The sequence below is a fragment of the Gigantopelta aegis genome, chromosome 12 (assembly GCF_016097555.1).
Source record: "Gigantopelta aegis isolate Gae_Host chromosome 12, Gae_host_genome, whole genome shotgun sequence".
NCBI lineage: Eukaryota > Metazoa > Mollusca > Gastropoda > Neomphalida > Peltospiridae > Gigantopelta > Gigantopelta aegis.
In genome coordinates this window covers 49,809,303-49,837,086 of record NC_054710.1, presented here as the reverse complement: position 1 = coordinate 49,837,086, position 27,784 = coordinate 49,809,303, and the positions used below count along the sequence as shown (strand labels likewise).

Below are 27,784 nucleotides of genomic sequence, written 5' to 3'. Positions count from 1 at the left end.
GAGGACGAACGTTGACGTTGGCGTACCATTCATTGGGACGTCACCAGACATGCTGTCGTCGATCATGGAAATCTAGTGAGAATCGGGACTCATCTGAAAACGTTACCCGAGCCCATCGCCTGTTACCCAATGTCTACTAAGTGTATAACCTTGACGTCTGGCAGCAATGCGTCTCGCAGTCAAATGTGTGATAGTAGTCTGACCAGACACTGTAACACCAGTTGTAACACAGAGTTCACATGCGATTTGATTGGCTGATTGATTCCTCAACCTGTAAGTCATAATGAAGCGGTCCTGAACCAGATTTTTGGCCCTTGGCTATCCGGAATGGGGATGATCATCCACATTACTGGTTTGTCGATATCGGGCCCACAATTGGCTAATAACTGATTGTGACAGAATAAGTCTACAGGCCACCTTGGAGCATGCCTACAGCCCTGCGACGTTCCTGACGTTGGAGACGTCACATTTTCAAAACGTTACACAATGCTGTAATGAATGTGACAGCAAGGCTATGATTTACTGTTCCAGTAACACACAAGAAAGAATGCACAAAAGATACATACAAGTTTTCAATTTCAAATCACATTCTTCGCACGTGCAATGGCACATCACCTGCTTCGTGATGAAAACAATTGGTGTGTGTTTTCATGTTTCTTGAGTGGGAACATTAACGCACATTGTGCACTTATCTTGAGTTTTATTTCTCAAATCATTCTATAATTATTGATATTTGAAATGGAATATCACCTACTTATTTTCAACAGTATATGTAGCGTTTAAATGTGCAGACTTTTGACAACGTACATGTATATATTGTTCAGTGACAGAACTACAAAATCATTATTACCCTTACAGCTAGTGATCTGGGATAAGTAGGCCTTCACATATGTGTATAAAAACATATCAACCAAATTATGACCCATGTTGTAATTGTCACTCCAACACAATTGGTTACAAACCTTGCTGGCGTTGTGACACAATTTGTCTTCCATGCTGCCACCCCATGTGCTTCATTTTGGTTTTCTTTCTTTTTCTTTCTTTTTCTTTCTTTCTTTCTTTCTTTTATTTTTTATAGTGGGGGCATTTTTGGAGGGTAGAGGGAGAGGCTCTTTGTGTGAGTAGGTTTTTATACGCCCATCTATGGATCGTATTATGGTATGGCGTTTTCCGTCCATCCGTCCATCCGTCCGTACATCTGTCTGTCTGTTAACTTTTTCTTGCCTGGACCATATATTGCATACATATGCATACAGGACCATCAAACCTCACATGTAGGAACAACTTGGGATGATAGTTGGTCCAAAACAAACTGTTTATCTATCCTATTGCAAATATTTCACATAATTAGAATTTAATCATATCCGTAACATATTCATTAATATAGATATGGTTTTTCATCAAACTCCTGATTGGTGTATCATGTAAGTTTATCACCGGTACTCTTGTGTGGGGTTTTTGTGTTTTTTTGGTGGGATTTTCTTTTCATTAGCAACATGCATATGGGTTCTTTTTATAGACTATATTCCACAGACAGAATAGTACGTATCACAGCATTTATTATACTAATTATACTAATTGTAACCCAATGGGCCCACCGACTGGAATCAATCTTAGATCTGTCACGCATCACACGAGTGCTGTACTACTGAGCTACATCCTGCATTTTAGGATAAAGATATTAAAACATAATAATAAATAAGCAAATAAAAAAACGAACCAAGTGTATTTAATTATGAGTGGATATTTTAAGGTGTCAATTTAAGCCGCGATCACATTTATCCGTTTTTTACTCTCCGCTATCGCTCCCGCACCCGTTACCCGCCGTCCATTGTCCGTTGCTTACGAACACACCTGTCAGTAATTTTAACAAAAATGCATGTCTACAGTTGCTGCACGAGAATACTTGATATTCACGTGTGTTGTAGGGTATATATACTTCGAAGCATACAACAAATATCCCTAATTATTCGACATGTCGAAATACCTCCAAGTCCGCTGCAATGATGATGATTACATATTTCAAAAAAACATATCTTTAATTTTTTTTTTTTATTACATGCATTTTTATTTACATGCATTGCCATATTATAAGTAGGCCTACACAAGATGCTAGGGTTATACAAACATGATATTTTCATGACGTTGCCAATGGACATCCATATATGTTTATGCATCTGTACGTCTTTGTACATGTGGTGTGCAGGATTATATAACATCTCCCTCTCACGGACAAGTCCTATAAGCTTCTCGTAATCAAAGTCGTCTGTTTGTCTCGGCATTTTGTAACACTGAACATCAATAATAAAATTAAAATAAACAAATTTATTTTAGTTTGGTATTATTAAATTTTATATAGAAACAAATTAGTGTAATAGTCAATATTATATGGAACCTTAATTTCAGTTAACGAAATTTTATAAAATTACTTCTCCATTAGAATTACAACATGAAATGTAAAATAACAAAGTTATGGTCAGAGTACATATATGATAATTTTATAATTTTAGTAACAGCGAGGAAATTACTTTTGTTGCAATTAATGGGGTATTTCGTTTTTAATTACTTAAATAGTAACCTCGTCCCACTTCTATATACGGTTCACTACCCATTAATGTTGAATGAGAGAATAACATTTTAACGAAAACATTTATAAGGAAAATAAAGCATTTACCAGAAGTGCCAGACCAACAACCTACATAACTACGTACCTTAGAAACATATAAATTTCACCAGTAAAAGACACTGCAGACAATAACGTTTTCGTATTTATAGCAAATTGATTACAAATTACTTATAGCCATTGGTCGATATTAACTCATCATTTCAACAAGAAAATCATGAATACTGTGATTTCACGTGAAAATGTATTCAGTGGCATACCTGTATCACTTATTTTTCGTGGGAATGGGTGGTATTTGACCTTTAACAAAATATGAAAGTACTTGATGGGTTGGGGTATGTTTGAACCCCACCTTACCACAACCCCCCTATAAAAATTAATTATGAAAATATTTACATTGGTGGAATAATGAAATAACTTACACACACAAACACACAGACATATATACAGACACACAGACAGACAGATATTTATGTAATTATAGCTGTATCTACGAAGAATTGAATCGCGAGGTCAGGAAATACCCTAAATATGACGTCACACTGTGGGAATCCTATTCGCATCCATTGTCCGCTTCAGTCAAAATCGGTCCAGGAACGATTTGTGCGGACGAGTGTAAGTGTGCGGAAGCGGAGACGGGTAGGTCTGTTTGCACGCACTGATTTCAATACAGTCGAATTTGACTGATGACGGATAACGGGTGTGGGGGCGGAAGCGGAAGGAAAAAACGGATACATGTGATCGCGGCTTTATAGTATATTTTTTCAACTGCTATTACATTGTTTTTCTATCTGTTTTAGAAAGTTTCTTTCAACTACTGTTGAAATCAATATTGCATTATCTCCAGTATTTGGAGTGACCGTGCATGCATTTATATTGTATATGTGTTAATACAGACAGAATGTTTTTTTACTAAAAGTGTCTGGTTTAACAAATTTCCGTAGTACTAAATCACACCTGAATACTTATTTTCCTTGAATGCAAACCAATATTTCTTGATAAAAAAAAAAAAAAAAAAAAAAAAAAAAAAAAAAAAAAAATTATATTTTAAGACAACAATGTAATGTTCAAAGTCATTTCTTAACTGAATTAAAAAAAATTAATTTGTTTGTACCACATTTTTGTTTCAATTTAAAGGCTGTATAAATGCAATGAAAACGGTTACAAAACATTTTCTTTTCGATTTTCACTTGAGTGGAATAAGTTCACTTTGTAAATAACTACTTCTTTTTAGGACTATTTTAAACATCATTTTTGAATGTATAAAGATGGTATATCAAATGCCGTGATGTAATCATCTCTGTGGGATGGTGCATATAAAGTATCCCTTGTTAATAATTGAAAAATGTAGCAGGTGTCCTCGCTATGACTTTATATGTCAAAATTACCAAATGTCTGACATCCAATAGCCGATGATTAATAAATCTATGTGCTCCAGTGGTGTCATCAAACGAAACGAAACAATCTTGTATACTTATTTGCAAATTCCGAAAATTCGTCTGAAATACAGAGTAGGGAGAAGAGTAGGATAGAATAAAACCAACTTTCATGTAGGTCAATAAAATTAAAACATGTTTGTTATTGGTACATATTAGTCTTATTCAGCTTACCGTACTAGCACAACAACAATGCTATACGACCCTGAGTCATAACCTGCACTGCAGAATTATCTCCTCTTTCCGGATGTACACCCACACATGGGCATAACGTATAGACGGGTGTTTTTTTCCGATTGTCGCCCAGCAGTTTATGACGTTTTCTATAGATGGCCTAACCGTACGGCTGCCATTGAGGGAGTGAACAGGTAGGAACAAAACAGGTGTAATCTGATACCTCCGTCCACTGATGCTAAATTATTTGTTCAAACTTAAATATCAGGCTACACAGGTATCCAGGGAAATTATACTTGCTTGTATAAGTTTAAATTATTCTTTATGCTTTTATATCCCCATGTATATATGTGGGTTATATAAGGGTTTTTTTATGATTAATACACCACCAACTTCAATATGAATCTGCAATCTTTAAATGAGGTTCAATTATCCGACACACTTGTTTTGCTTTCACAAAATGTACTAAAAAGGTAATAAATACTGAAAATGTAACCGGATGCAATGGCTTCACATGTTATTATTGTGCGAGTTTCACTTACTTAATGACGGACCAATCACGTACTTTGATATCACTGGCCAATAAACCCGTCTATATCCTCGTTTCTGATTCTGCAGTCCTGCATTGTGGTCGTGTTCGTTGCAGCGCTATAACGTTTTTAATTTTGTGTTATTAAATTGCAAATTGTAAATTGTTTCTATTTCTCACATTAAGTTCTCTTAGTTCAACTTTACTACATGCTGTGGGTAAAAAATAACACCCATTGTTTGACTGAATTGTGCACTTTTGGTTATAGGGTGTATACTACCAAATCAAATCCCATAGACGACGATAGTAACATATGTGGCTAAAACTCCTACCTGCAACGTATCAACCGACATAAACGCCACGGATATAAATACTACCACCCCTTACACTTAAAGTGAATCAGAAAAAAATGGGGGTCAAGCTGCTCGTTTCTGAGATAACGGGTAGCGTCTATGACTACCCTAGTTTCGCACAAAATTCGAGTACTTTTTTTTTACAGGTACCCCATACATGTTTCAAGCACACGGCTACTTGACACATTGGTACTAGATGAAATAAAATTGCAATTTTTTTTTACCCACATGAAACTGTTATTTTTTACAACCAACACACTCACATTTATAACCAATCACAGGACTTGTGGTGTTCACTTCTCTATCAAAAGTTGGGTGCACCTCGAACTTTGACCCAGCCGGAAGTTATTTGGTTTAGTACTACCTAAAAGCATGAAACTTGGCACATAGATGACTTGGCTCATTACAAACATTTTCAGATATGGACCCAAGTCAGGAGCGCTCCCTGGTGTGCAGGGAGGATTTACAAATGTCCCCTAACCCCTGGCTTACAAAACATTGTGCAATTTTGGCTAAAAAATAACAAAAAGCAAAAAAACTTGGCATATATACACCTTGACCCATTACAAAGATATTATTGTAAATAGATGAGATGAATGCAGGTGCAGATTTTGGGGTTGGGGTGGTACAGAGTGAGCAATAGTTTTGGTATGGAAGATTTGTACTTGCATGCCATGAAGAAATAGTATGCAACATGCACGCCAAATATATTGTATATATAAGTAAATCTGACACATTATAAGCACTCAACAGCATCCCCTGCTAACCGTGGATGATAAAACAAATGCCCCCTCCCCTCCCATGGAGGAAGCTCTATTCAAAATATCTCTAGATGAATATGTTTATAAAATTGACAACACATGGAGATATCAAAGGGAAACACTGCAACCTTTATTGTGATACTTGTAACCGGATGTTTTAAATTGCATATCACATACACTACAATTTTAAAACAGTTTACATATATTTGATTCTTTCTAACTCTAATAGTGCAAAGTTGTCTCTAATTTTGTTTCTATTGTTTTCCTGTGTCTTTGGAATTGTCAGCTTGGGTTGTGTTCACCCTCAACTCAGTGTTCAGGCCAGGTAGTTGTTCAGTAGTAAGCCCATCTATTGTTTCTTTTGTTACCTGGTGTTCTCTTGAGTCAGAGACTTTTAGACATTCAAGCAAGACAGAGGTGGTTTTCTGCATTACAAGTTTTCCATTTGATCAAGTTCTGCACGGCACAGTTATTAACAGCACAGGTAAATACAAACATGTATTTTAAGATATAACCATGTGTTTTAAGTAGTACGCTAGATTAGTGTATGCATATTTTATGATAAGCCTTAAATTAGAACTTAGCATGTGTAAGCAGTTGATTAAACTTATTCTATAGCGATCGAGTTAAAGTAGTGTTTAATAATGTTTATAATTATATAGGGATATTTGTCTTCTAAGAGGAACATTTGATTAGGTTTCATAATACAAATAAGTAAATAACTAAATCAGTTATTAATCTACTTTATTATTAAGTGTATATATGAATACATTCTATGCGTATATTTTATGTGCTCCTATTTATAACTGGTATTTTGTTGACAAGTTATCAATGATGTAGCACAACCAGCATCATTATTCAAACGACCTGACCCACAGTCGGTAGGTTAAATATTTACTTATATGTGTATAATGTTTATGAGTGTGTGTGCTATGGAATACACAGACGTGTTTATTTGTATAGTTAGTTTATAACGTGTTTTGCACATGCTTATAGCAATGATGTGGTAATTAAATTAACCTTTGAATTATAATTATATTTGATTTGAGTCTGAATTGAAATGTATGTGTGTTAAATATAACATTGAAGTAAATTGTACTTAACCTGGAAGATGTAACTGATTTTATGTTCTTTTGCTATTCCAGGGTCGTTATAGAGATAGTTATTTGTGTGAGAATGTTTTTATAAACATCGGGATCTTCACGTTCCTCCAGGTGATCCCTGAATAAAGACCGTAAACCCCAGCTGAAGTCTTCTGTGCTATATATAGAACCTTCGGTAACATACTTACCAGCGTTTTGCTTTGGCATCATTCTGTTCTAGACAAGGCAAAGTTTCCTTGGAATATAGGGTAGTGCAGTCACGGCATAGATTAACCCCATTAAGAATTGCAATATATACTGGCATTTAGCATTCAAAATGCTTTGCTAATTACCACTGCTCATGCATGCAGTCAGTGATGCCACAGAATGCTGGTGTGAACTGAGTACTGCTGGAACACATAGTCAGAACATCAGTTTGGAAGTTTATAATAAGTGGCCCAGTTGTTAAATCCGGAAGTGAATTGCTCATTACATGTCATTGATTTTCAGATTTCCTACATATCGTCCAGTATGAGTATCACTGAACGTCAGTTGCTTTGTTTGAACAAACTTCGTCAATGAGCTTTAGGTTATCAAAGTCACAGACTGTATGCATGCATATCTGCCAAAAACGAGGTCTCCACATTTGTTTTTGGACATAAATCTGATTGCAGTTGTGGAGTCGTCCAATTTTCAGGGGGTAATATTTGTGCCCCATCTTAAATATGTTGAAACAAAGGGCTTAAAAGCTCTCAATATTTTAAAAGTTATTGGTAATATGGAGTGGAGAGCAGACCGAAAGTTCAAATCTTGACTATGGATGCATTGTGTATGGGGCGGCATACAAGACTTACTTGCAGATGCTGTATCCTATTCATAACCAGGGCCTTAGACTTTGTCTTGGTGCGTGTAGAGAGCTTGTACGTTGATGCACACGAACCTTGTTTGGATGCTAGACGTGCACAGCTTTCTCTGCAGTATGCCAGGAAGATTAATTCATTACCGAAACATCTAACACATAAAGGTGGTGTTTGATAACACACATATGAAGTTGTTTGATGCAAGGCCAAATGCTATCCTTACATTTGGTTTTCGAAGTAAGCGAGTGTTTTTTTTCTTCAGATTTTGTTGTTGTTGTTGTTGATTTGCAACATTGATTTAGCAGACACTTTGAAAACTCCTTCATATTTTGCTTTACCACCTTGGTGTATTCTACCACCTAAAGTCGTGTTTGATATTGCACATCTGGAGAAAGATCGTACAGATGCTGTTGTGTAAAACAATGTTTCATGGACATTCAAGACAGGTACCATGATTATCTTCTTGTGTATACAAACGGATCACAGGTGGGGACTTTTGTGTGCTACTATTTTTTTCCATCAGACTGCCTGACTCAAAATCTATCTTTATTGCTGAAGTTTGGACAGTCATCGAAGCCTTGGAAGAAGTAAACAATTTTATTATCCAATCTTTACGAAACATCACAGCATAAAATGTGGCACAATCGCTTTTGTCGTTCGTCTGTCGGTTATGGAAAAACAATAGCAACATAAATGACAGATCAATCGTGCAAAAGCTGTAATCGTTCGTCAGAAAATATTTAATATATATATATATATATATATATATATCACTGTTTTTGGAAGAAAATAAGACGACATTGCCGATGTGAGAAATATACATTTAAAATCAGCAGTCAATACAAAGTTGACATCACAGTGATACGCAGTTGGCGCTGTCTTTAGAAGTCTAGAAAAAGTTTAGTAACATAGTTGCACGTTCTCTTTGATCATTTTGCTATGTGAACAAAATCAAATGCTGTTTGACAATTTGTTCCATTCCACCCCCCCCCCCCCCCCCCCCTCCCACCAACACAATATGCTTATATCCTACTTTTTCATTATTTTGTATAAAATATCTTATCTTAAACATGTTTTAAATGTTAAAACATTTCACACATAAAAACATTCAGTATTTCTTATGACTTCATTATTACAAATTTCGTTTGGCTGTTGGAAGAAAAATAGTTTGCAGTGCATAAAAATTGGCACCAACAATTTTGTCATTCATCTTTAGGTTATGCAAAATCAATATCAACATAAACGACTGATCGTCTGAAAATACAAACAAATGTGCTATTCAAGTTATTCAATCTTTGTTTTGCATCCGGTTCAATACCATGTTCTTGGAACAAAGGCATTATAAATTCAATTGTAAAACCAAAGTGTACTATAAAGTACCAGCCCTTGACAAATAAAGGTATCACTTTCTTGTGAGAACCATGCAAATTGTATTGTGATATTTTAAATGGTAGACGGTCTAAATGGCTGGGAAAATCTGAGTTGATAAGCAAAATGGGTTTAGGAAAAACTGTAGTTGTATGGATCACATTTATTTTTTATATATTATAGTTAACACTAGACGAATTTCTGACCTGGTTTAAATTGCTAAAAGCTGGTGTAAGCGGCAATATGTATAATTCAATAAAGGCGTTATACGGAAACGTAGAATGTGTGGTTAGAGTATACGGGTATAATGCACCTAGCGTTTTTGTTGAAAGTGAAGTGAAACATGGTTGTAAACTCTCACCCACTTCGTTTGCATTGTATAATAATGACCTGGTTGAAGATATTAAAGAACTGGAATGCGGTGTTGCACTTGATGATACATGTGCATCGCAGTTGATGTATGCAGATGGCATTGAGCTATTAGCTCCTGACTGAATCTCTACAGAGCATGTTTGATACAACTCACAACTGGTGTAAAAAGTGGAAACTTTCAATAAACTGTGAACAAACTAAAGTGGTACATTTTAGAAAAGAAACTTGCCTGAAATTGTGTATTGTTTTTAATTGTGGAAAACATACATTAGAATACGCTGACAGCTATAAATATATCGGTTTGTAGCTCGAGAACATTTAACGTTTAAAAAAGTTGTGTCAGTGTTATCAAAATCTGAAAATCGTGCACTCTCAGCGTTGTGATCTAAATTCTATAGTGCAGGAGGAATGAACCACTTAGTGTTTAAACAACTCTACGCAAGTCTCGTTCAGCCAGTATTACACTATGGTTTAGTTATTTGGGGCGTGTGTGGACATGGTGCAGTGAACACAGTTCAGAACAAAGCATGTCGTTTCTTCCTGGGCTCTGGGCAAACAATTTGTTTCATTATTTTTTGTTTTTGTTTTATTATTATATGGTAAGATTAGTTTTAGTTTCATGTTATAACATGATTTAGGTGTCCAATACGTCTATTTGAGCTAGGTGCCAATAAAATGTATGTCTGTGTTGTATAATTTTATGTATATGTCATTTGACACTTTAATAAACAATGAACTCACCCAATATGAAAGAACTCTTGAACTGCAAATGTGTCGGTACTCTTAATAAACTGTAAATTTATTAACATTATAAGTAGCAACTTTTTCGCCTGAAAACCTGTCATTTTGCTTCATTTTCTGTTCTTGATTTTTTTTTTGTATCTATTTATATTCATATATACTATAGAGATATCACTCTTGTAATCTTGACGTATGTGTATACATGTATATAGTTATTTGTTATATGAATATATGTCTCTGATGCTGCCAGTTGGTGGTGTTGAGAGACATTAATCAGTTTTATTTATTTATATTCATATATACTATAGAGATATCACTCTTGTAATCTTGACGTATGTGTATACATGTATATAGTTATTTGTTATATGAATATATGCCTCTGATGCTGCCAGTTGGTGGCGTTGAGCGACATTAATCAGTTTTATTTATTTATTTTCATATATACTATAGAGATATCACTCTTGTAATCTTGACGTATGTGTATACATGTATATAGTTATTTGTTATATGAATATATGTCTCTGATGCTGCCAGTTGGTGGCGTTGAGCGACATTAATCAGTTTTATTTATTTATATTCATATATACTATAGAGATATCACTCTTGTAATCTTGACGTATGTGTATACATGTATATAGTTATTTGTTATATGAATATATGCCTCTGATGCTGCCAGTTGGTGGCGTTGAGCGACATTAATCAGTTTTATTTATTTATTATTTGTCAGATGGCCCGGTGGCAGGCAGTATTAACTTCAATTCTACTGCAACTATACCAGAAGGAGATGACCTGACTGTGGACTGCGCTGTTGACTGTAACCCACCATGTGACTACGCCTGGACACTGGGTGATAATCAAATTACAACAAGTCCGCTATTAAACCTGACAGACATCAGCAGGAATCAGGACGGAAATGTCTACAACTGTACAGTGACCAACTCTGCTATATCAAAATCAACACATAAAAAGTTTACACTGAAAGTCTCGTGTAGGTATTTGACTTGTTACAAACTGTTTAATCTTAGACATGCAGGTCGCATTACAGGTGCACGTACAGTGACAAACTGTCTTGTTACACATTGGCAGGTTAAGCTGATTCCCCTAACAATGGAGAATATTTCCCCAGGCATTATGGGGATGGTATGAACAGTATCAGTAAAAGTGAATGGATGAATGTTTATACAGTAAAACGCTTATAACGAACATGCTTATACATTAAAGCACGCTTATAACGAACATGCTTAGAATGAACTACTGCATACAAGTGAATGGATGAATGCGTATAATTTGAATATATATATATACTTTGTGGCACACACACACTTGTTCTTCTTGTGTTATAAATATTCGTCTGGTTATGCTACAGTCACATATCCACCGACTCAGGATAAAGTGCCCATACGGGCCTAAATTATGGGGAAAATTAGCAAAATCTCACGGTGGCCTCAAGTTAGTTTCAGTGTCATGAATACTTGAAAACCTAGAAATGGACCTGGAAAAGTCCTTGAATTAGATTTTTTGAGAACCATAATTATGTGTGTCGGGTTTGACTATTACATACATATATATTAACACATTCGTACAGGGAATAATTAAATCCTTTCTGGCCTCACAGATTGTCTCATGTCATTGGTGAGACTCGAAACTTCGGCATCAAATCGCCTGCAACTTGGAGACTTGCCACGATAGTTTCTTAGCTATCGAGATATGCATAAAAAGGATGCTCTTTACCTCAACCATATGCATGTGGCCTACAAGCCACGTGGCCGATCCCGCTTACATGCTAGAAGTGGGCTTAATTTTATTCATCTTTTACTTACTCGTTTTTGTTGTTTTCTTCTTCTTTTTTTTTGCCAACCAAATACTCATTTCTGCAGTATTAATAATTTATATAGTTTAAAGATAAATTAATTTGCAAAATGTAATCACTCATACTCATCATTATCATTATTGTCATCATCATCATCCTCATCATCCTCATCATCATTGTCATTACTACCTGAAAGGTGAGTGAGACCAAGCTGCTATAGAGCCAACTGTACTTCCATCATCATCCTCACTTTCTGTCTGAGTGGCTTCGTTACTCCGTGTCTGGAAATGTTAAATGATCAGTACATTGTAAACCACCAGGAATCTTTGTTGGGATCTTCTGCCTTGGCTTCGTGTCCAACCAGACTTTTACAAAAAAAAAATTGATAAGGAGCTGACTTTCTGATGTCGGTGGTCCATTGGTGCTGATGTTCATGAGGACATGTCAGAACTTATCTTGCTTCAAAGCCGGTTCTTAACGAGCCTTACTTTAGAAGCTTCCCTCTCAGGCCATGCATTGGAACAGGTATGACAATAAGTGCATCTATCACACTGATCACCACAGGATAGGGTTCCTATATAAGAAATGTCATTTGCAGAGTTGTAACAAGACCCATTCAACTGGAGAAAACTTTCAAGTTACTACAGATAATGACATATTCCATATTATCAAGTCGTATTTCAGATTTCTCTACTTTTTTTGTAAAGGACGGGGATCAGATTCATTGTAAAAATGTGCTAAATTCCTCATTCAGCAGAAAGTCAGGACCATAGTTTCAGGTGATAGTACAGGATCAAATACCTGTATGGCGTTCAGACCTTCAAAACTACAGTCAATACCCAGAACTAGTGCTTTGGTACAGCTCTCTAATAGATCTTCCAAATACCGAATATCTGATTTCAGTAATTGGCAGTTCTCCTTTCTGGTGACCCTGCAGTTTCTATACTGGAGCCTTTCAAGTTTTAATTTTACATGCTTGGATTTCTGCTTTAATTCTATCAAAATTAACAGTACCTTGTTGGAATATTTTATTCAGTTCATTAAGCACTGCATGACAAGCCAGAATTTAGAATGTACAGTGTTCGAACTTTCTTTGACTTCTGAAACTTGTGCAATCCTTAACACGAAGGACCAGCCTTTAACTGTCGCAGTGTTTGCAACACTGCATGGATGCTGGTGACAACGGCTGAAATGGCAATCCCAAATGAAAGCCTACTGATCCTTTTTTTACCACTTGGACATAGAAAAACATTCTCAAGTTCCAGTTGGAAACTGTCAACTTCTTTGGAGAATCGTCAAAGGCATTCCAAAGTTGGGTTACCACAACATGACTGCCATCCTTATTAATACCCATTTGTTTGCTGTATGAGATACCACAACTGTACTGCAACCCTTATTAATATCCTTTTGTTTGTTGTATCAGATACCACAACCGTACCGCCACTCCTATTAATATCCTTTTGTTTGTTGTATCAGATACCACAACAGTACCGCCACCCTTATTAATATCCTTTTGTCTGTTGTATCAAATACCACAACAGTACTGCCACCCTTATTGATATCCTTTTGTCTGTTGTATCAAATACCACAACAGTACTGCCACCCTTATTAATATCCTTTTGTCTGTTGTATCAAATACCACAACAGTACTGCCACCCTTATTAATATCCTTTTGTCTGTTGTATCAAATACCACAACAGTACTGCCACCCTTATTGATATCCTTTTGTTTGTTGTATCAGATATCACAACCTTACCGCCACCCTTATTAATATCCTTTTGATTGTTGTATCAGATACCACAACCTTACCGCCACCCTTATTAATATCCTTTTGTTTGTTGTATTAGATACCACAACCGTACCACCACCTTTATTAATTAACCTTTTGTGTGTTGTATCAAATACCACAACTGTACCGCTACCCTTATTAATATCCTTTTGTTTGTTACATCAGATACCACAACCGTACCACCAACAACAAAAGCAGGTAGTACAGTACCTGTATATGCCATTGGTCTTTGTTTAAAATATTCCCATATATCCATGCAGCATCAAAATGTACATGCAGCAAGATATCATAGTACAATTATTAAATATATATTTAAGTTCTAACCAAGTAGCATGCTTGAAAATCATATTTTCAAATTGTATATGCAAGTATGATGAACGTAGAACATTTACATGCAAGTAGTATATAAACCTCTTAAACACGTAACGTGCAAACAGTATGAAACAGTTTATTAGATCAATTTTTCTTGTGTAATATTTTGCATGCTTAATTGGAATATAATGTTCAAACTGAATTTGTTTAAAGTTAATTTATTTTAACTTGCCTGTAGTTGTAATACCGGTGATCTACATTTTACATCTGAGATTGTGATATAATCATTAACAGAAGCAGTAAGAAATGCTTTAGCTAATGACGCATTTAACACACTTTTATTTGTGAGTACATGGCATGGAACATGTAGTTAAGGCCATGGGTTATACTATTTAGTTAGCTGGGAGTGAGGTTTTATACGCACCATCTCACAGTCAAGATAGTACATATCACCACCTTTGTTACATCAGTTGTAGAGCACTGGCTTATATGTGAAATAGCCCAGTGGGCGAATTAATGGATTTTTAACAACACATCAGCACAAAACCAAATGGGAAAAGTTTTACCATGCAGTGAGCTACATTCTGTCTCTGTTGTGAATAGGGAGATATGTAGATAAGCCAGTGTTAACAGATGATCTTGATTAACTAGTATACATTTGTATTAGTTTCAAGAGCCTACCAACACTGGCTTAAATGGGAATTAGCCCAGTGGGAAAATGAATTAACAACAAATATTAATGTTCAATTTATATTTATATATAATCAAAATAATCATTATGCATCCAAATATTAATATCTGCATGTCATATTAGTCTTTAAAAACTAATTTATATTATTAAAAACAAGAATGCAGCTGTAAAGAAGTAAACATCTCATAATCTATTTATGTACTATAAGATGTAATGACACATGGGTTAATTAAACAGTGTAAATATCTACTACAGTGTCAATTAATGTATTATAAGATGTAATGACACATGGGTTAATTAAACAGTGTAAATATCTACTACAGTGTCAATTAATGTATTATAAGATGTAATGACACATGGGTTAATTAAACAATGCAAATATCTACTACAGTGTCAATTAATGTACTATAAGATGTAATGACACAGAGGATAATTAAACAGTGCAATTACCTAGTACAGTGTCAGTTAATGTACTATGAGGTGTAATGACACATGGACTAATTAAACAGTGTAAGTATCTAGTACACTGCCGATTAATGTACTATAAGATGTAATGACACATGGGTTAATTAAACAGTGTAATTCTCTAGGGCACTGTCAATTAATGTACTATGAGATGTAATGACACAGAGGTTAAATAAACAGTGCAGTTATCTAGTACAGTGTCAATTAATTTACTATGAGAAAGATTCAACACATTTTTAAACTTTAATTTTGATTTAATGATTTTCCAAATGACTTTTGGTACATTAAGTATAATCTTCACATTTTCCTATCACTTGATTGGTCAGTTGCATGTATCATTGTGTAACACTTGCTATCCCACTTCTTTATTTGTATGTTCTCTGTCAATGATTTACAAATACAGGGGAACCCTATAAACTGGACACCCAATAAAACTTTCTACCCCACTTCATTGGTATATTTTATCATAATGATTTACAAATACAGTGGAACCCTATAAACTGGACACTCATGGAATCAAGTAAGACGTCTTGTTTTAAGGAGTATGTGGTTTAGAGAGGTTCCGTGTTGTTCTCATATTGAAAAGGGAACTTTAAAAAACAAACAGTTTTGAAGGAATTCTGGTTTAGTGGGGGTCTGTTTTGAAGGAATTATGTTGTAATGGGGGTCTGGTTTTGAAGGAATTATGGTTTAGTGGGGTCTGGTTTTGAAGGAATTCAGGTTTAGTTGGGGTCTGGTTTAGTGGGGGTCTGGTTTTGAAGGAATTCTGGTTTAGTGGGGGTCTGGTTTTGAAGGACTTCTGGTTTAGTGGGGGTCTGGTTTTGAAGGAATTCAGGTTTAGTTGGGGTTTGGTTTTGAAGGAATTCTGGTTTAGTGGGAGTTTGGTATTGAAGGAATTCTGGCTTAGTGGGGGTCTGATTTGTTTGAAGGAATTCTGGTTTAGTGGGGGTCTGGTTTTGAAGGAATTCTGGTTTAGTAGGGGTCTGCTTTGAAGGAATTCTGGTTTAGTGGGGGTCTGGTTTTGAAGGAATTCTGGTTTAGTGGGGTCTGGTTTTGAAGGAATTCTGGTTTAGTAGGGTCTGATTTTGAAGGAATTCTGGTTTAGTGGGGGTCTGGTTTGTTTTGAAGGAATTCTGGTTTAGTGGGGTCTGGTTTTGAAGGAATTCTGGTTTAGTAGGGGTCTGTTTTGAAGGAATTCTGGTTTACTAGGGTCTGGTTTTGAAGGAATTCTGGTTTAGTGGGGGTCTGTTTTGAAGAAATTATGTTGTAATGGGGGTCTGGTTTTGAAGGAATTCTGGTTTAGTGGGGTCTGGTTTTGAAGGAATTCAGGTTGAGTTAGGGTCTGGTTTAGTGGGTGTCTGGTTTTGAAAGAATTCTGGTTTAGTGGGGGCCTGGTTTTGAAGGAATTCTGGTTTAGTGGTGGTCTGGTTTAGTGGGAGTCTGGTTTTGAAGGAATTCTGGTTTAGTGGGGGTCTGGTTTGTTTTGAAGGAATTCTGGTTCAGTGGCGATCTGGTTTTGAAGGAATTCTGGTTTAGTGGGGTCTGGTTTTGAAGGAATTCTGGTTTAGTGGGGGTCTGTTTTGAAGGAATTCTGGTTGAGTGGGGGTCTGGTTTGTTTTGAAGGAATTCTGGTTTAGTGGGGGTCTGTTTTGAAGGAATTATGTTGTAATGGGGGTCTGGTTTTGAAGGAATTCTGGTTTAGTGGGGTCTGGTTTTGAAGGAATTCAGGTTTAGTTGGGGTCTGGTTTAGTGGGGGTCTGGTTTTGAAGGAATTCTGGTTTAGTGGGGGTCTGGTTTTGAAGGACCTCTGGTTTAGTGGGGGTCTGGTTTTGAAGGAATTCAGGTTTAGTTGGGGTCTGGTTTAGTGGGGATCTGGTTTTGAAGGAATTCTGGTTTAGTGGGAGTTTGGTTTTGAAGGAATTCTGGCTTAGTGGGGGTCTGATTTGTTTTGAAGGAATTCTGGTTTAGTGGGGGTCTGGTTTTGAAGGAATTCTGGTTTAGTAGGGGTCTGCTTTGAAGGAATTCTGGTTTAGTGGGGGTCTGGTTTTGAAGGACTTCTGGTTTAGTGGGGGTCTGGTTTTGAAGGAATTCAGGTTTAGTTGGGGTTTGGTTTTGAAGGAATTCTGGTTTAGTGGGAGTTTGGTATTGAAGGAATTCTGGCTTAGTGGGGGTCTGATTTGTTTGAAGGAATTCTGGTTTAGTGGGGGTCTGGTTTTGAAGGAATTCTGGTTTAGTAGGGGTCTGCTTTGAAGGAATTCTGTTTTAGTGGGGGTCTGGTTTTGAAGGAATTCTGGTTTAGTGGGGTCTGGTTTTGAAGGAATTCTGGTTTAGTAGGGTCTGATTTTGAAGGAATTCTGGTTTAGTGGGGGTCTGGTTTGTTTTGAAGGAATTCTGGTTTAGTGGGGTCTGGTTTTGAAGGAATTCTGGTTTAGTAGGGGTCTGTTTTGAAGGAATTCTGGTTTACTAGGGTCTGGTTTTGAAGGAATTCTGGTTTAGTGGGGGTCTGTTTTGAAGAAATTATGTTGTAATGGGGGTCTGGTTTTGAAGGAATTCTGGTTTAGTGGGGTCTGGTTTTGAAGGAATTCAGGTTGAGTTAGGGTCTGGTTTAGTGGGTGTCTGGTTTTGAAAGAATTCTGGTTTAGTGGGGGCCTGGTTTTGAAGGAATTCTGGTTTAGTGGTGGTCTGGTTTAGTGGGAGTCTGGTTTTGAAGGAATTCTGGTTTAGTGGGGGTCTGGTTTGTTTTGAAGGAATTCTGGTTCAGTGGCGATCTGGTTTTGAAGGAATTCTGGTTTAGTGGGGTCTGGTTTTGAAGGAATTCTGGTTTAGTGGGGGTCTGTTTTGAAGGAATTCTGGTTGAGTGGGGGTCTGGTTTGTTTTGAAGGAATTCTGGTTTAGTGGGGGTCTGTTTTGAAGGAATTATGTTGTAATGGGGGTCTGGTTTTTGAAGGAATTCTGGTTTAGTGGGGTCTGGTTTTGAAGGAATTCAGGTTTAGTTGGGGTCTGGTTTAGTGGGGGTCTGGTTTTGAAGGAATTCTGGTTTAGTGGGGGTCTGGTTTTGAAGGACCTCTGGTTTAGTGGGGGTCTGGTTTTGAAGGAATTCAGGTTTAGTTGGGGTCTGGTTTAGTGGGGATCTGGTTTTGAAGGAATTCTGGTTTAGTGGGAGTTTGGTTTTGAAGGAATTCTGGCTTAGTGGGGGTCTGATTTGTTTTGAAGGAATTCTGGTTTAGTGGGGGTCTGGTTTTGAAGGAATTCTGGTTTAGTAGGGGTCTGCTTTGAAGGAATTCTGGTTTAGTGGGGGTCTGGTTTTGAAGGAATTCTGGTTTAGTGGGGTCTGGTTTTGAAGAAAATCTGGTTTAGTAGGGTCTGGTTTTGAAGGAATTCTGGTTTAGTGGGGGTCTGGTTTGTTTTGAAGGAATTCTGGTTTAGTGGGGTCTGGTTTTGAAGGAATTCTGGTTTAGTAGGGGTCTGTTTTGAAGGAATTCTGGTTTAGTGGGGGTCTGGTTTTGAAGGAATTCTGGTTTAGTGGGGTCTGGTTTTGAAGGAATTCTGGTTTAGTAGGGTCTGGTTTTGAAGGAATTCTGGTTTAGTGGGGGTCTGGTTTGTTTTGAAGGAATTCTGGTTTAGTGGGGTCTGGTTTTGAAGGAATTCTGGTTTAGTAGGGGTCTGGTTTGTTTTGAATGAATTCTGGTTTAGTGGGGGTCTGATTTGTTTTGAAGGAATTCTGGTTTAGTAGGGGTCTGCTTTGAAGGAATTCTGGTTTAGTGGGGGTCTGGTTTTGAAGGAATTCTGGTTTAGTGGGGTCTGGTTTTGAAGAAAATCTGGTTTAGTAGGGTCTGGTTTTGAAGGAATTCTGGTTTAGTGGGGGTCTGGTTTGTTTTGAAGGAATTCTGGTTTAGTGGGGTCTGGTTTTGAAGGAATTCTGGTTTAGTAGGGGTCTGTTTTGAAGGAATTCTGGTTTAGTGGGGGTCTGGTTTTGAAGGAATTCTGGTTTAGTGGGGTCTGGTTTTGAAGGAATTCTGGTTTAGTAGGGTCTGGTTTTGAAGGAATTCTGGTTTAGCTGGGGTCTGGTTTGTTTTGAAGGAATTCTGGTTTAGTGGGTTCTGGTTTTGAAGGAATTCTGGTTTAGTAGGGGTCTGTTTTGAAGGAATTCTGGTTTAGTAGGGTCTGGTTTTGAAGGAATTCTGGTTTAGTGGGGGTCTGTTTTGAAGGAATTCAGGTTGAGTTAGGGTCCGGTTTAGTGGGTGTCTGGTTTTGAAAGAATTCTGGTTTAGTGGGGGCCTGGTTTTGAAGGAATTCTGGTTTAGTGGTGGTCTGGTTTAGTTGGAGTCTGGTTCTGAAGGAATTCTGGTTTAGTGGGGGTCTGGTTTGTTTTGAAGGAATTCTGGTTCAGTGGCGATCTGGTTTTGAAGGAATTCTGGTTTAGTGGGGTCTGGTTTTTAAGGAATTCTGGTTTAGTGGGGGTCTGTTTTGAAGGAATTCTGGTTGAGTGGGGGTCTGGTTTGTTTTGAAGGAATTCTGGTTTAGTGGGGGTCTGTTTTGAAGGAATTATGTTGTAATGGGGGTCTGGTTTTGAAGGAATTCTGGTTTAGTGGGGTCTGGTTTTGAAGGAATTCAGGTTTAGTTGGGGTCTGGTTTAGTGGGGGTCTGGTTTTGAAGGAATTCTGGTTTAGTGGGGGTCTGGTTTTGAAGGACTTCTGGTTTAGTGGGGGTCTGGTTTTGAAGGAATTCATGTTTAGTTAGGGTCTGGTTTAGTGGGGATCTGGTTTTGAAGGAATTCTGGTTTAGTGGGAGTTTGGTTTTGAAGGAATTCTGGCTTAGTGGGGGTCTGATTTGTTTTGAAGGAATTCTGGTTTAGTGGGGGTCTGGTTTTGAAGGAATTCTGGTTTAGTAGGGGTCTGCTTTGAAGGAATTCTGGTTTAGTGGGGGTCTGGTTTTGAAGGAATTCTGGTTGAGTGGGGTCTGGTTTTGAAGGAAATCTGGTTTAGTAGGGTCTGGTTTTGAAGGAATTCTGGTTTAGTGGGGGTCTGGTTTGTTTTGAAGGAATTCTGGTTTAGTGGGGTCTGGTTTTGAAGGAATTCTGGTTTAGTAGGGGTCTGTTTTGAAGGAATTCTGGTTTAGTAGGGTCTGGTTTTGAAGGAATTCTGGTTTAGTGGGGGTCTGTTTTGAAGGAATTATGTTGTAATGGGGGTCTGGTTTTAAAGGAATTCTGGTTTAGTGGGGTCTGGTTTTGAAGGAATTCAGGTTGAGTTAGGGTCTGGTTTAGTGGGTGTCTGGATTTGAAAGAATTCTGGTTTAGTGGGGGCCTGGTTTTGAAGGAATTCTGGTTTAGTGGTGGTCTGGTTTAGTGGGAGTCTGGTTTTGAAGGAATTCTGGTTTAGTGGGGTCTGGTTTTGAAGGAATTCTGGTTTAGTAGGGGTCTGGTTTGTTTTGAAGGAATTCTGGTTTAGTGGGGGTCTGATTTGTTTTGAAGGAATTCTGGTTTAGTAGGGGTCTGCTTTGAAGGAATTCTGGTTTAGTGGGGGTCTGGTTTTGAAGGAATTCTGGTTTAGTGGGGTCTGGTTTTGAAGAAAATCTGGTTTAGTAGGGTCTGGTTTTGAAGGAATTCTGGTTTAGTGGGGTCTGGTTTGTTTTGAAGGAATTCTGGTTTAGTGGGGTCTGGTTTTGAAGGAATTCTGGTTTAGTAGGGGTCTGTTTTGAAGGAATTCTGGTTTAGTGGGGGTCTGGTTTTGAAGGAATTCTGGTTTAGTGGGGTCTGGTTTTGAAGGAATTCTGGTTTAGTAGGGTCTGGTTTTGAAGGAATTCTGGTTTAGTTGGGGTCTGGTTTGTTTTGAAGGAATTCTGGTTTAGTGGGTTCTGGTTTTGAAGGAATTCTGGTTTAGTAGGGGTCTGTTTTGAAGGAATTCTGGTTTAGTAGGGTCTGGTTTTGAAGGAATTCTGGTTTAGTGGGGGTCTGTTTTGAAGGAATTCAGGTTGAGTTAGGGTCTGGTTTAGTGGGTGTCTGGTTTTGAAAGAATTCTGGTTTAGTGGGGGCCTGGTTTTGAAGGAATTCTGGTTTAGTGGTGGTCTGGTTTAGTGGGAGTCTGGTTCTGAAGGAATTCTGGTTTAGTGGGGGTCTGGTTTGTTTTGAAGGAATTCTGGTTGAGTGGGGTCTGGTTTTGAAGGAAATCTGGTTTAGTGGGGGTCTGGTTTGTTTTGAAGGAATTCTGGTTTAGTGGGGTCTGGTTTTGAAGGAATTCTGGTTTAGTAGGGGTCTGTTTTGAAGGAATTCTGGTTTAGTAGGGTCTGGTTTTGAAGGAATTCTGGTTTAGTGGGGGTCTGTTTTGAAGGAATTATGTTGTAATGGGGGTCTGGTTTTGAAGGAATTCTGGTTTAGTGGGGTCTGGTTTTAAAGGAATTCAGGTTGAGTTAGGGTCTGGTTTAGTGGGTGTCTGGTTTTGAAAGAATTCTGGTTTAGTGGGGGCCTGGTTTTGAAGGAATTCTGGTTTAGTGGTGGTCTGGTTTAGTGGGAGTCTGGTTTTGAAGGAATTCTGGTTTAGTGGGGGTCTGGTTTGTTTTGAAGGAATTCTGGTTCAGTGGGGATCTGGTTTTGAAGGAATTCTGGTTTAGTGGGGTCTGGTTTTGAAGGAATTCTGGTTTAGTGGGGGTCTGTTTTGAAGGAATTCTGGTTGAGTGGGGGTCTGGTTTGTTTTGAAGGAATTCTGGTTGAGTGGGGGTCTGGTTTGTTTTGAAGGAATTCTGGTTTAGTGGGGTCTGGTTTTGAAGGAATTCTGCTTAGTGGGGATATGGTATCGCAGGGATCTGGTTTTGAAGGAATTATGGTTTAGTTGGGGTCTGGTTATGAAGGAATTCTGGTTTAGTGGTGGTCTATATTTTATATTTACATCTAGCTGTCTAATAGCTGGTGATATGACAGCTGTGATCTTGTCAGCATTATGTCCTAATATTTATTTTATATTAGCATGTAGCTGTCTAATGGTTTATTTATATTTACATGTCAGTTTTCGTCATAATATTTATTTATATTTAGATGTCAGCTTTCTGTTCAAATATTTATTTTATATTTATATCATCTGTATTATTCATTTTCACTGTTCACTGTCGTTTTATATATACAAATCCACCTCCTGTCTATAACAAATCCATCAGTCATTACGTTGTGTAACCTTACGCGCAATACATGATTCAATGTAGATGACAACATGGGATAACGGCGTGCTTTTTACAGCCAAATGTTTACAGTACACAATAATACTGTGGTTGCACTAGAAAATACAGTAGAATCACATTGACATACTGCTAATCTCAAACCAAGAATGACGTCCCAATGAAGGGTCGAACAACAGTTGTGTGAAATGCGAGCCTTCTAGGTACCCTGTGAGCCCCGTCAAAGGGAAATCACTGTAATTAACAATATTTCGCTCGAGCCGGTAATCCATTAATTTGAAGAAGCAACTATACATCCCATTGTGTTGCAAATTACATATATACTCTTCAAAAAAGTAGGGGAACCTGAACTATTAATGTTAATATCACCTATTAGACCGAACATACGTTTTGACTACAGACATCCTGGTAAAAAACGTTCAGATCTCTTTATCAACACACCCAAACATATTCCATAGTTTGCACATGCAAACGCAGTTGCCCCGTACACGTGCTTGGGGTGTTATTCAATTTCCAGGAAGGTCCATTAATCACTGTGGAACATTATTTCTGTCAATCCTTTTCATTCTGTTGATCATACAGTTGTTATTGTTTTGTTTTTAGTTATTTTTATTGTTTGAATTTGCGATTTACTAATAAAAAACGCCAATTTCACTTCTGGCCCCAATCGTCCTTCAAAATCTTCGGTAGTCGTAAAACCTACTGTAATACTGAAATACCGGTTGTAATGTTTGCCCAATTAATTTACTGTTATCATATCACCATTCCCCACAGCTAATATACCTTACAATTTTGGCAATTGTAAATTCTTATTACAGTTCCCCAACATTTTTGAAGAGTATATATATAACATTTATTTGACCCAGCCCATGAAATAAACTACATACAGCACAACATTTTAGTTGTAATTGTTACTGCTTGATTATGACTAAAACTGTTCAAAGTGTGTGTTTGGGTACAGAAATTATATATTGAGAAAAACTGCTTCATTTAATTGCCCGCATGTGTCATGATGAATTGTACTTGTAGAATTCAGGAAATGCCACTTCAAAACATCTACTATTCCAAATTTTACTGTGGGACATATCCCGGACCCCTCTTAGAAGAGAGGTATTCATATTTTCAGTGTATATACATATATAGAGAAATTATACATCGTGGAAAAACACATTTTAAATTATGTGTTTACCCCACATTTGTCATGACAAATTTTACTTGTAGAATACAGGAAATTGCATTTTAGGATGTCTACCTTTCATAATTTTCAGGGGGAGCATACCCACTAACTTCCCTAGAAACGTGATATGTCAGTCAGTCACACACATCCACCACCCACCCTCACCCCTCCCCTGACACAACCCAATGTTGATTTGTTTTCGCCGTGCCCGTGCATGTGTTTTAAGTCTGACAATGTTTTGATTAATACAAATACAATAAACAAATACTATACTAATAACCAATTTATTTCACTGAAAGGATGCTGACACAATTCAAATGCATGACAACCAGTCTTTTATGTTAGTAAGTCACTTGGACATATTAGATGTCATCATATAATATTACTATTCTTAATAGCTTCGTCTTTACCAGACCTGATGGTTGCTGTGTATATTCTGGACACCCTACAGTCCATTGTAAGACCAGTGGTGGATCAGAGGAAGCCAGACTTCGTTTATTGGTTATAAAAAGTAAATTTCAGTGTTAAATAGTTATAACAAATGCTACAATACAAGCTATATTTCAAATTTAAAATATAATTTGAAATGTAATCTGTAGGGCACCCTTTCAAAAATAATAAAGAAGTTATATTTACGAACCATGAAATGTCATCTATCATTTTGTCTGCATAATCGATTAAAAACATTAAACAATATGTAAATAAAAGTTACAAAGTACAGAATTCACTTTCTGTAAACTGCTTGGAACTGGCGTTAATGGGTCAAAGATACATACACCAACACGATTGAAGGTTTAAACCGTACGTATGTTAAGTGATTATTATTTCTGCAAACATAATCAACAAAGTCGATCAATAAAACATTATACACAACAGGGGTGTTGACTGGGGGGGGGGGGGGGGGTCACAAGATCCTCTCCCCTCCCAGCTAAAACTAAAATAATTCATACTGCTACCCGTGGGCAATTTAGACAGTATGGTACACTAGTTTCATATTCGACTTCCCCACCCACCCTACCCCACCGCCAGATTAAGACCACACTACACATTTTCAAAATCTGTGAAGAAAATATTTTTTTCTTGGTAGAATTATAGTGACAAATACAATGCAAAGTTTGGACTATAACCAATTCCAGACGATGTCGCCTCTTAATACTGTGTGTAAACAGAACAGACGTCTTTGGCCTAATTTTGACTGGACTTTTATACACCAGTCTTTGACAGGTCGTATTATGGCATGGCGTTGTTATTTTCGGAGCACATCTTTGTGATCAATTCATATATGATCATCAAATCTTACATGCAAGTACAACTTGAGATGACGGTGTGTCGCCTACCATAAGTAGATCACAACGACCTATTTGTTGTGCATTTTTTGCACATTAAAGGAAATCCTTATCCGGCCCTATCTTCCTTATAAATTCATAGAGGATCGTCAAACAGTGTATGCATGTACAACTTGGGATGGTGGTGTGTCGCATACCATAACTAGGTCATCATAACCTACTTTTCAAACATTTCTGCACACAGGCCATGTCTCCATTATCAATATTGTTTATAAGATCATCAAGCCTTGCATTGATGTACAACTTAGGGTGGCATATTGTTTCATACCATATCTAGGTCACTGCGACCTACTTTTGACAGGCATATCATGTATCTTACCATGTAGCATTCTTTAAAGTTTAATTGATGACATTTATTTTTAGACGTGATAATTTAGGTTAGTAAAAACAAGTAAATGTTAATTACATAATTATTTATAATCATAACGTATCTGATAGAATTATTATTATTTTATTTTTTTTGTTGGGGTGGGGGGGGGGGGGGTGATTTGGCATTATTTCGACAGCTAAAAATATTGCAACATGCGTTATTGAATGAGAAATAATATTTCTAGGACAATCACGAAACGAAAAACCTAGCAAAAGGTGGATCTCATACAATTATCATTTCAGTCCATACAATCCCATGCTAGTCCACGTTTTACCAAGTTAAAACCAGATAAAAAGATGTTGTCATACTGTAGTCTAATTTTAGGATATGACTTTACATACGTTTTCATTTCCAATAAAGGCTACTTCAATTATATAAAACAAATAAAATAAATTTTTATTGAAAATCATGCCTTAAAATTGCTTTTAAAACTTGTGTATAGTTTACTGACTGCAGCTGTGTAGTGATATACTGAACACATGGTGAGACATGAGGTCACCTATGAATGAATGAACGTTTAACGACAGCCCTGCACAAAAATACACATCGGCTATTGGGTGTCACAAATGGTAAGTATATGAAAATAGTATTTATGTAAAACCACAGGAGCTGTGGGGAAAAGTATAATGCAATACATAACATCGAGGTAAGTAAACCTTAAAACTTAGAGGTCACCTATGAATAATGATGATATTTTAGCGTAATGTTTGGCACGTTTAGCATATGTATTCTTTAAAATGATTTGTGAGGCTGCATGTATACGTACTAAATACGATGACTGATGCTACCATCAGTCCATATTCCGAACTTGTGCATACAGTATCGTCTCTTTCGTGGGAACTCTTGCACATTTTTTTTTCTTTTTGGATGAAGTGACATGTCGACAGCTGTGGCGGCAGTACGCATGACTGTTGCCACCAGTGGGCCAAGATACACTAATCTTTTCAGAACACCTGATATCTCTATTTTGACAGTGATTCGTGAGTGCATATCATCACAGTTGTATTTATTCAGATGAGCTCAGATTTAGTAAACTAGTCTGAGATTGGTAGTTTAGCTCATGGTTAATAATGTTATTATAAAGTTAACCATTAAGATGAGTAGGCAGACTTTGAGGCTACAGACAGTTTCATCCACTGCACGGGTCCAACTGGAGGGGACTATAGGTTTCGTATCCATCTTCCTGTCTGTCTGTCCATCGGTCTCACATATAGTTTTCCTGACGTTTTTGGTGCTGACATTTTGACTTTAGCTTTACAATGTACTGTTACATATCTATCCATTTTTCACAGAGTTATGGCCGTTGCACTTATGAGGTAGGACAATGTGTTTGGCCAGATGGGGACATGTATTACTTCAACAGTACTCCCAGAATGCTTGTTTATATTATACTGATTGGTGACTTTAATTATTGAGCATTATTTATATTCACGTTTGCTAATTTTCATGTATCAGGACTCTAACCTTAAGACTTTTGGATTAACTCTAACAAAACTAGGATAATTAAGTACAAACCCTTTATTATCAACCCTCTGACCACACTTTCTGCTAAACACAATGAACTTTTTAATTCTAAGTGTTTGTGAACAGACATGTAACATTTGACAATTTTATTTTTAAAACATCAATCAAAATAGCAGACAATATAAAATATTGAAAACAGCGCATGTGGTGCAGAACTCGGTGATCAAAATGTGACTTCAGTATCACGAATGTAGTAATGCAAACTGATCACTTCATTTTAATCAGACAACTGACATGTCTGCCAGATGGCCTGCATTATTGGAATCGTGGGGATCATCATTGTTGGGGACATATCACTGTACAAATAGTGAACCAGCACAATTACAGACGGCACTGGTGGCAGCAGACACGTCTTGTCAAAACGTCCCTCTGATGTGTGCAGACATTGACGGTTTGCGTATATGTAAGAGTTATAGCTGTGAATAGTATTGCTATGTTAATTGATAGTGTTCTATATTTCTAGATCCAGAGCGCATGTCTGCCTTAAGTGCAGGTGTTATATCGGGAATTGTGATCGCTGTTGTTCTGGCTCTTGCCATTCCTACTGTGTGGATACTTTATAAGAGGTAATTAGAATAGAATAGACTGGATGTTTAACGACACCCCGGCACAAAAAAAACTACAAAAAACAACAACAATACATCGGCTATTGGTAACTCGAATTTGAAAGGGGCAACGAAATAGTTCGATTTTCAGAAGTTCGTATAGAACACCTCAAAACTGAAACGGTATTGCAGATGGATGATTTCATTTAATTGTGCAATAACGTTTGTTGGACTGTCCCCATCGCAAAATGTGAAACTTTTGCATTGCCTGTTGGAATGTGAATTAATATAT

General features: G+C 37.1%; 1 protein-coding gene across 1 annotated transcript in view; it reads left to right on the top strand.

Annotated features, from left to right (window-relative positions):
- Positions 1 to 27,528, top strand: part of LOC121386958 (pregnancy-specific beta-1-glycoprotein 11-like) — a 54,811-nt gene extending 27,283 nt beyond the window's left edge. The window contains exons 5-6 of the mRNA XM_041518014.1: positions 11,027 to 11,287; positions 27,411 to 27,528. Of these exons, the coding sequence (XP_041373948.1) occupies positions 11,027 to 11,287; positions 27,411 to 27,517 (368 nt within the window). The 3' untranslated portion in view covers positions 27,518 to 27,528. The remainder of the gene's footprint in view (positions 1 to 11,026; positions 11,288 to 27,410) is intronic.
- Positions 27,529 to 27,784: the final 256 nt, after the last annotated feature.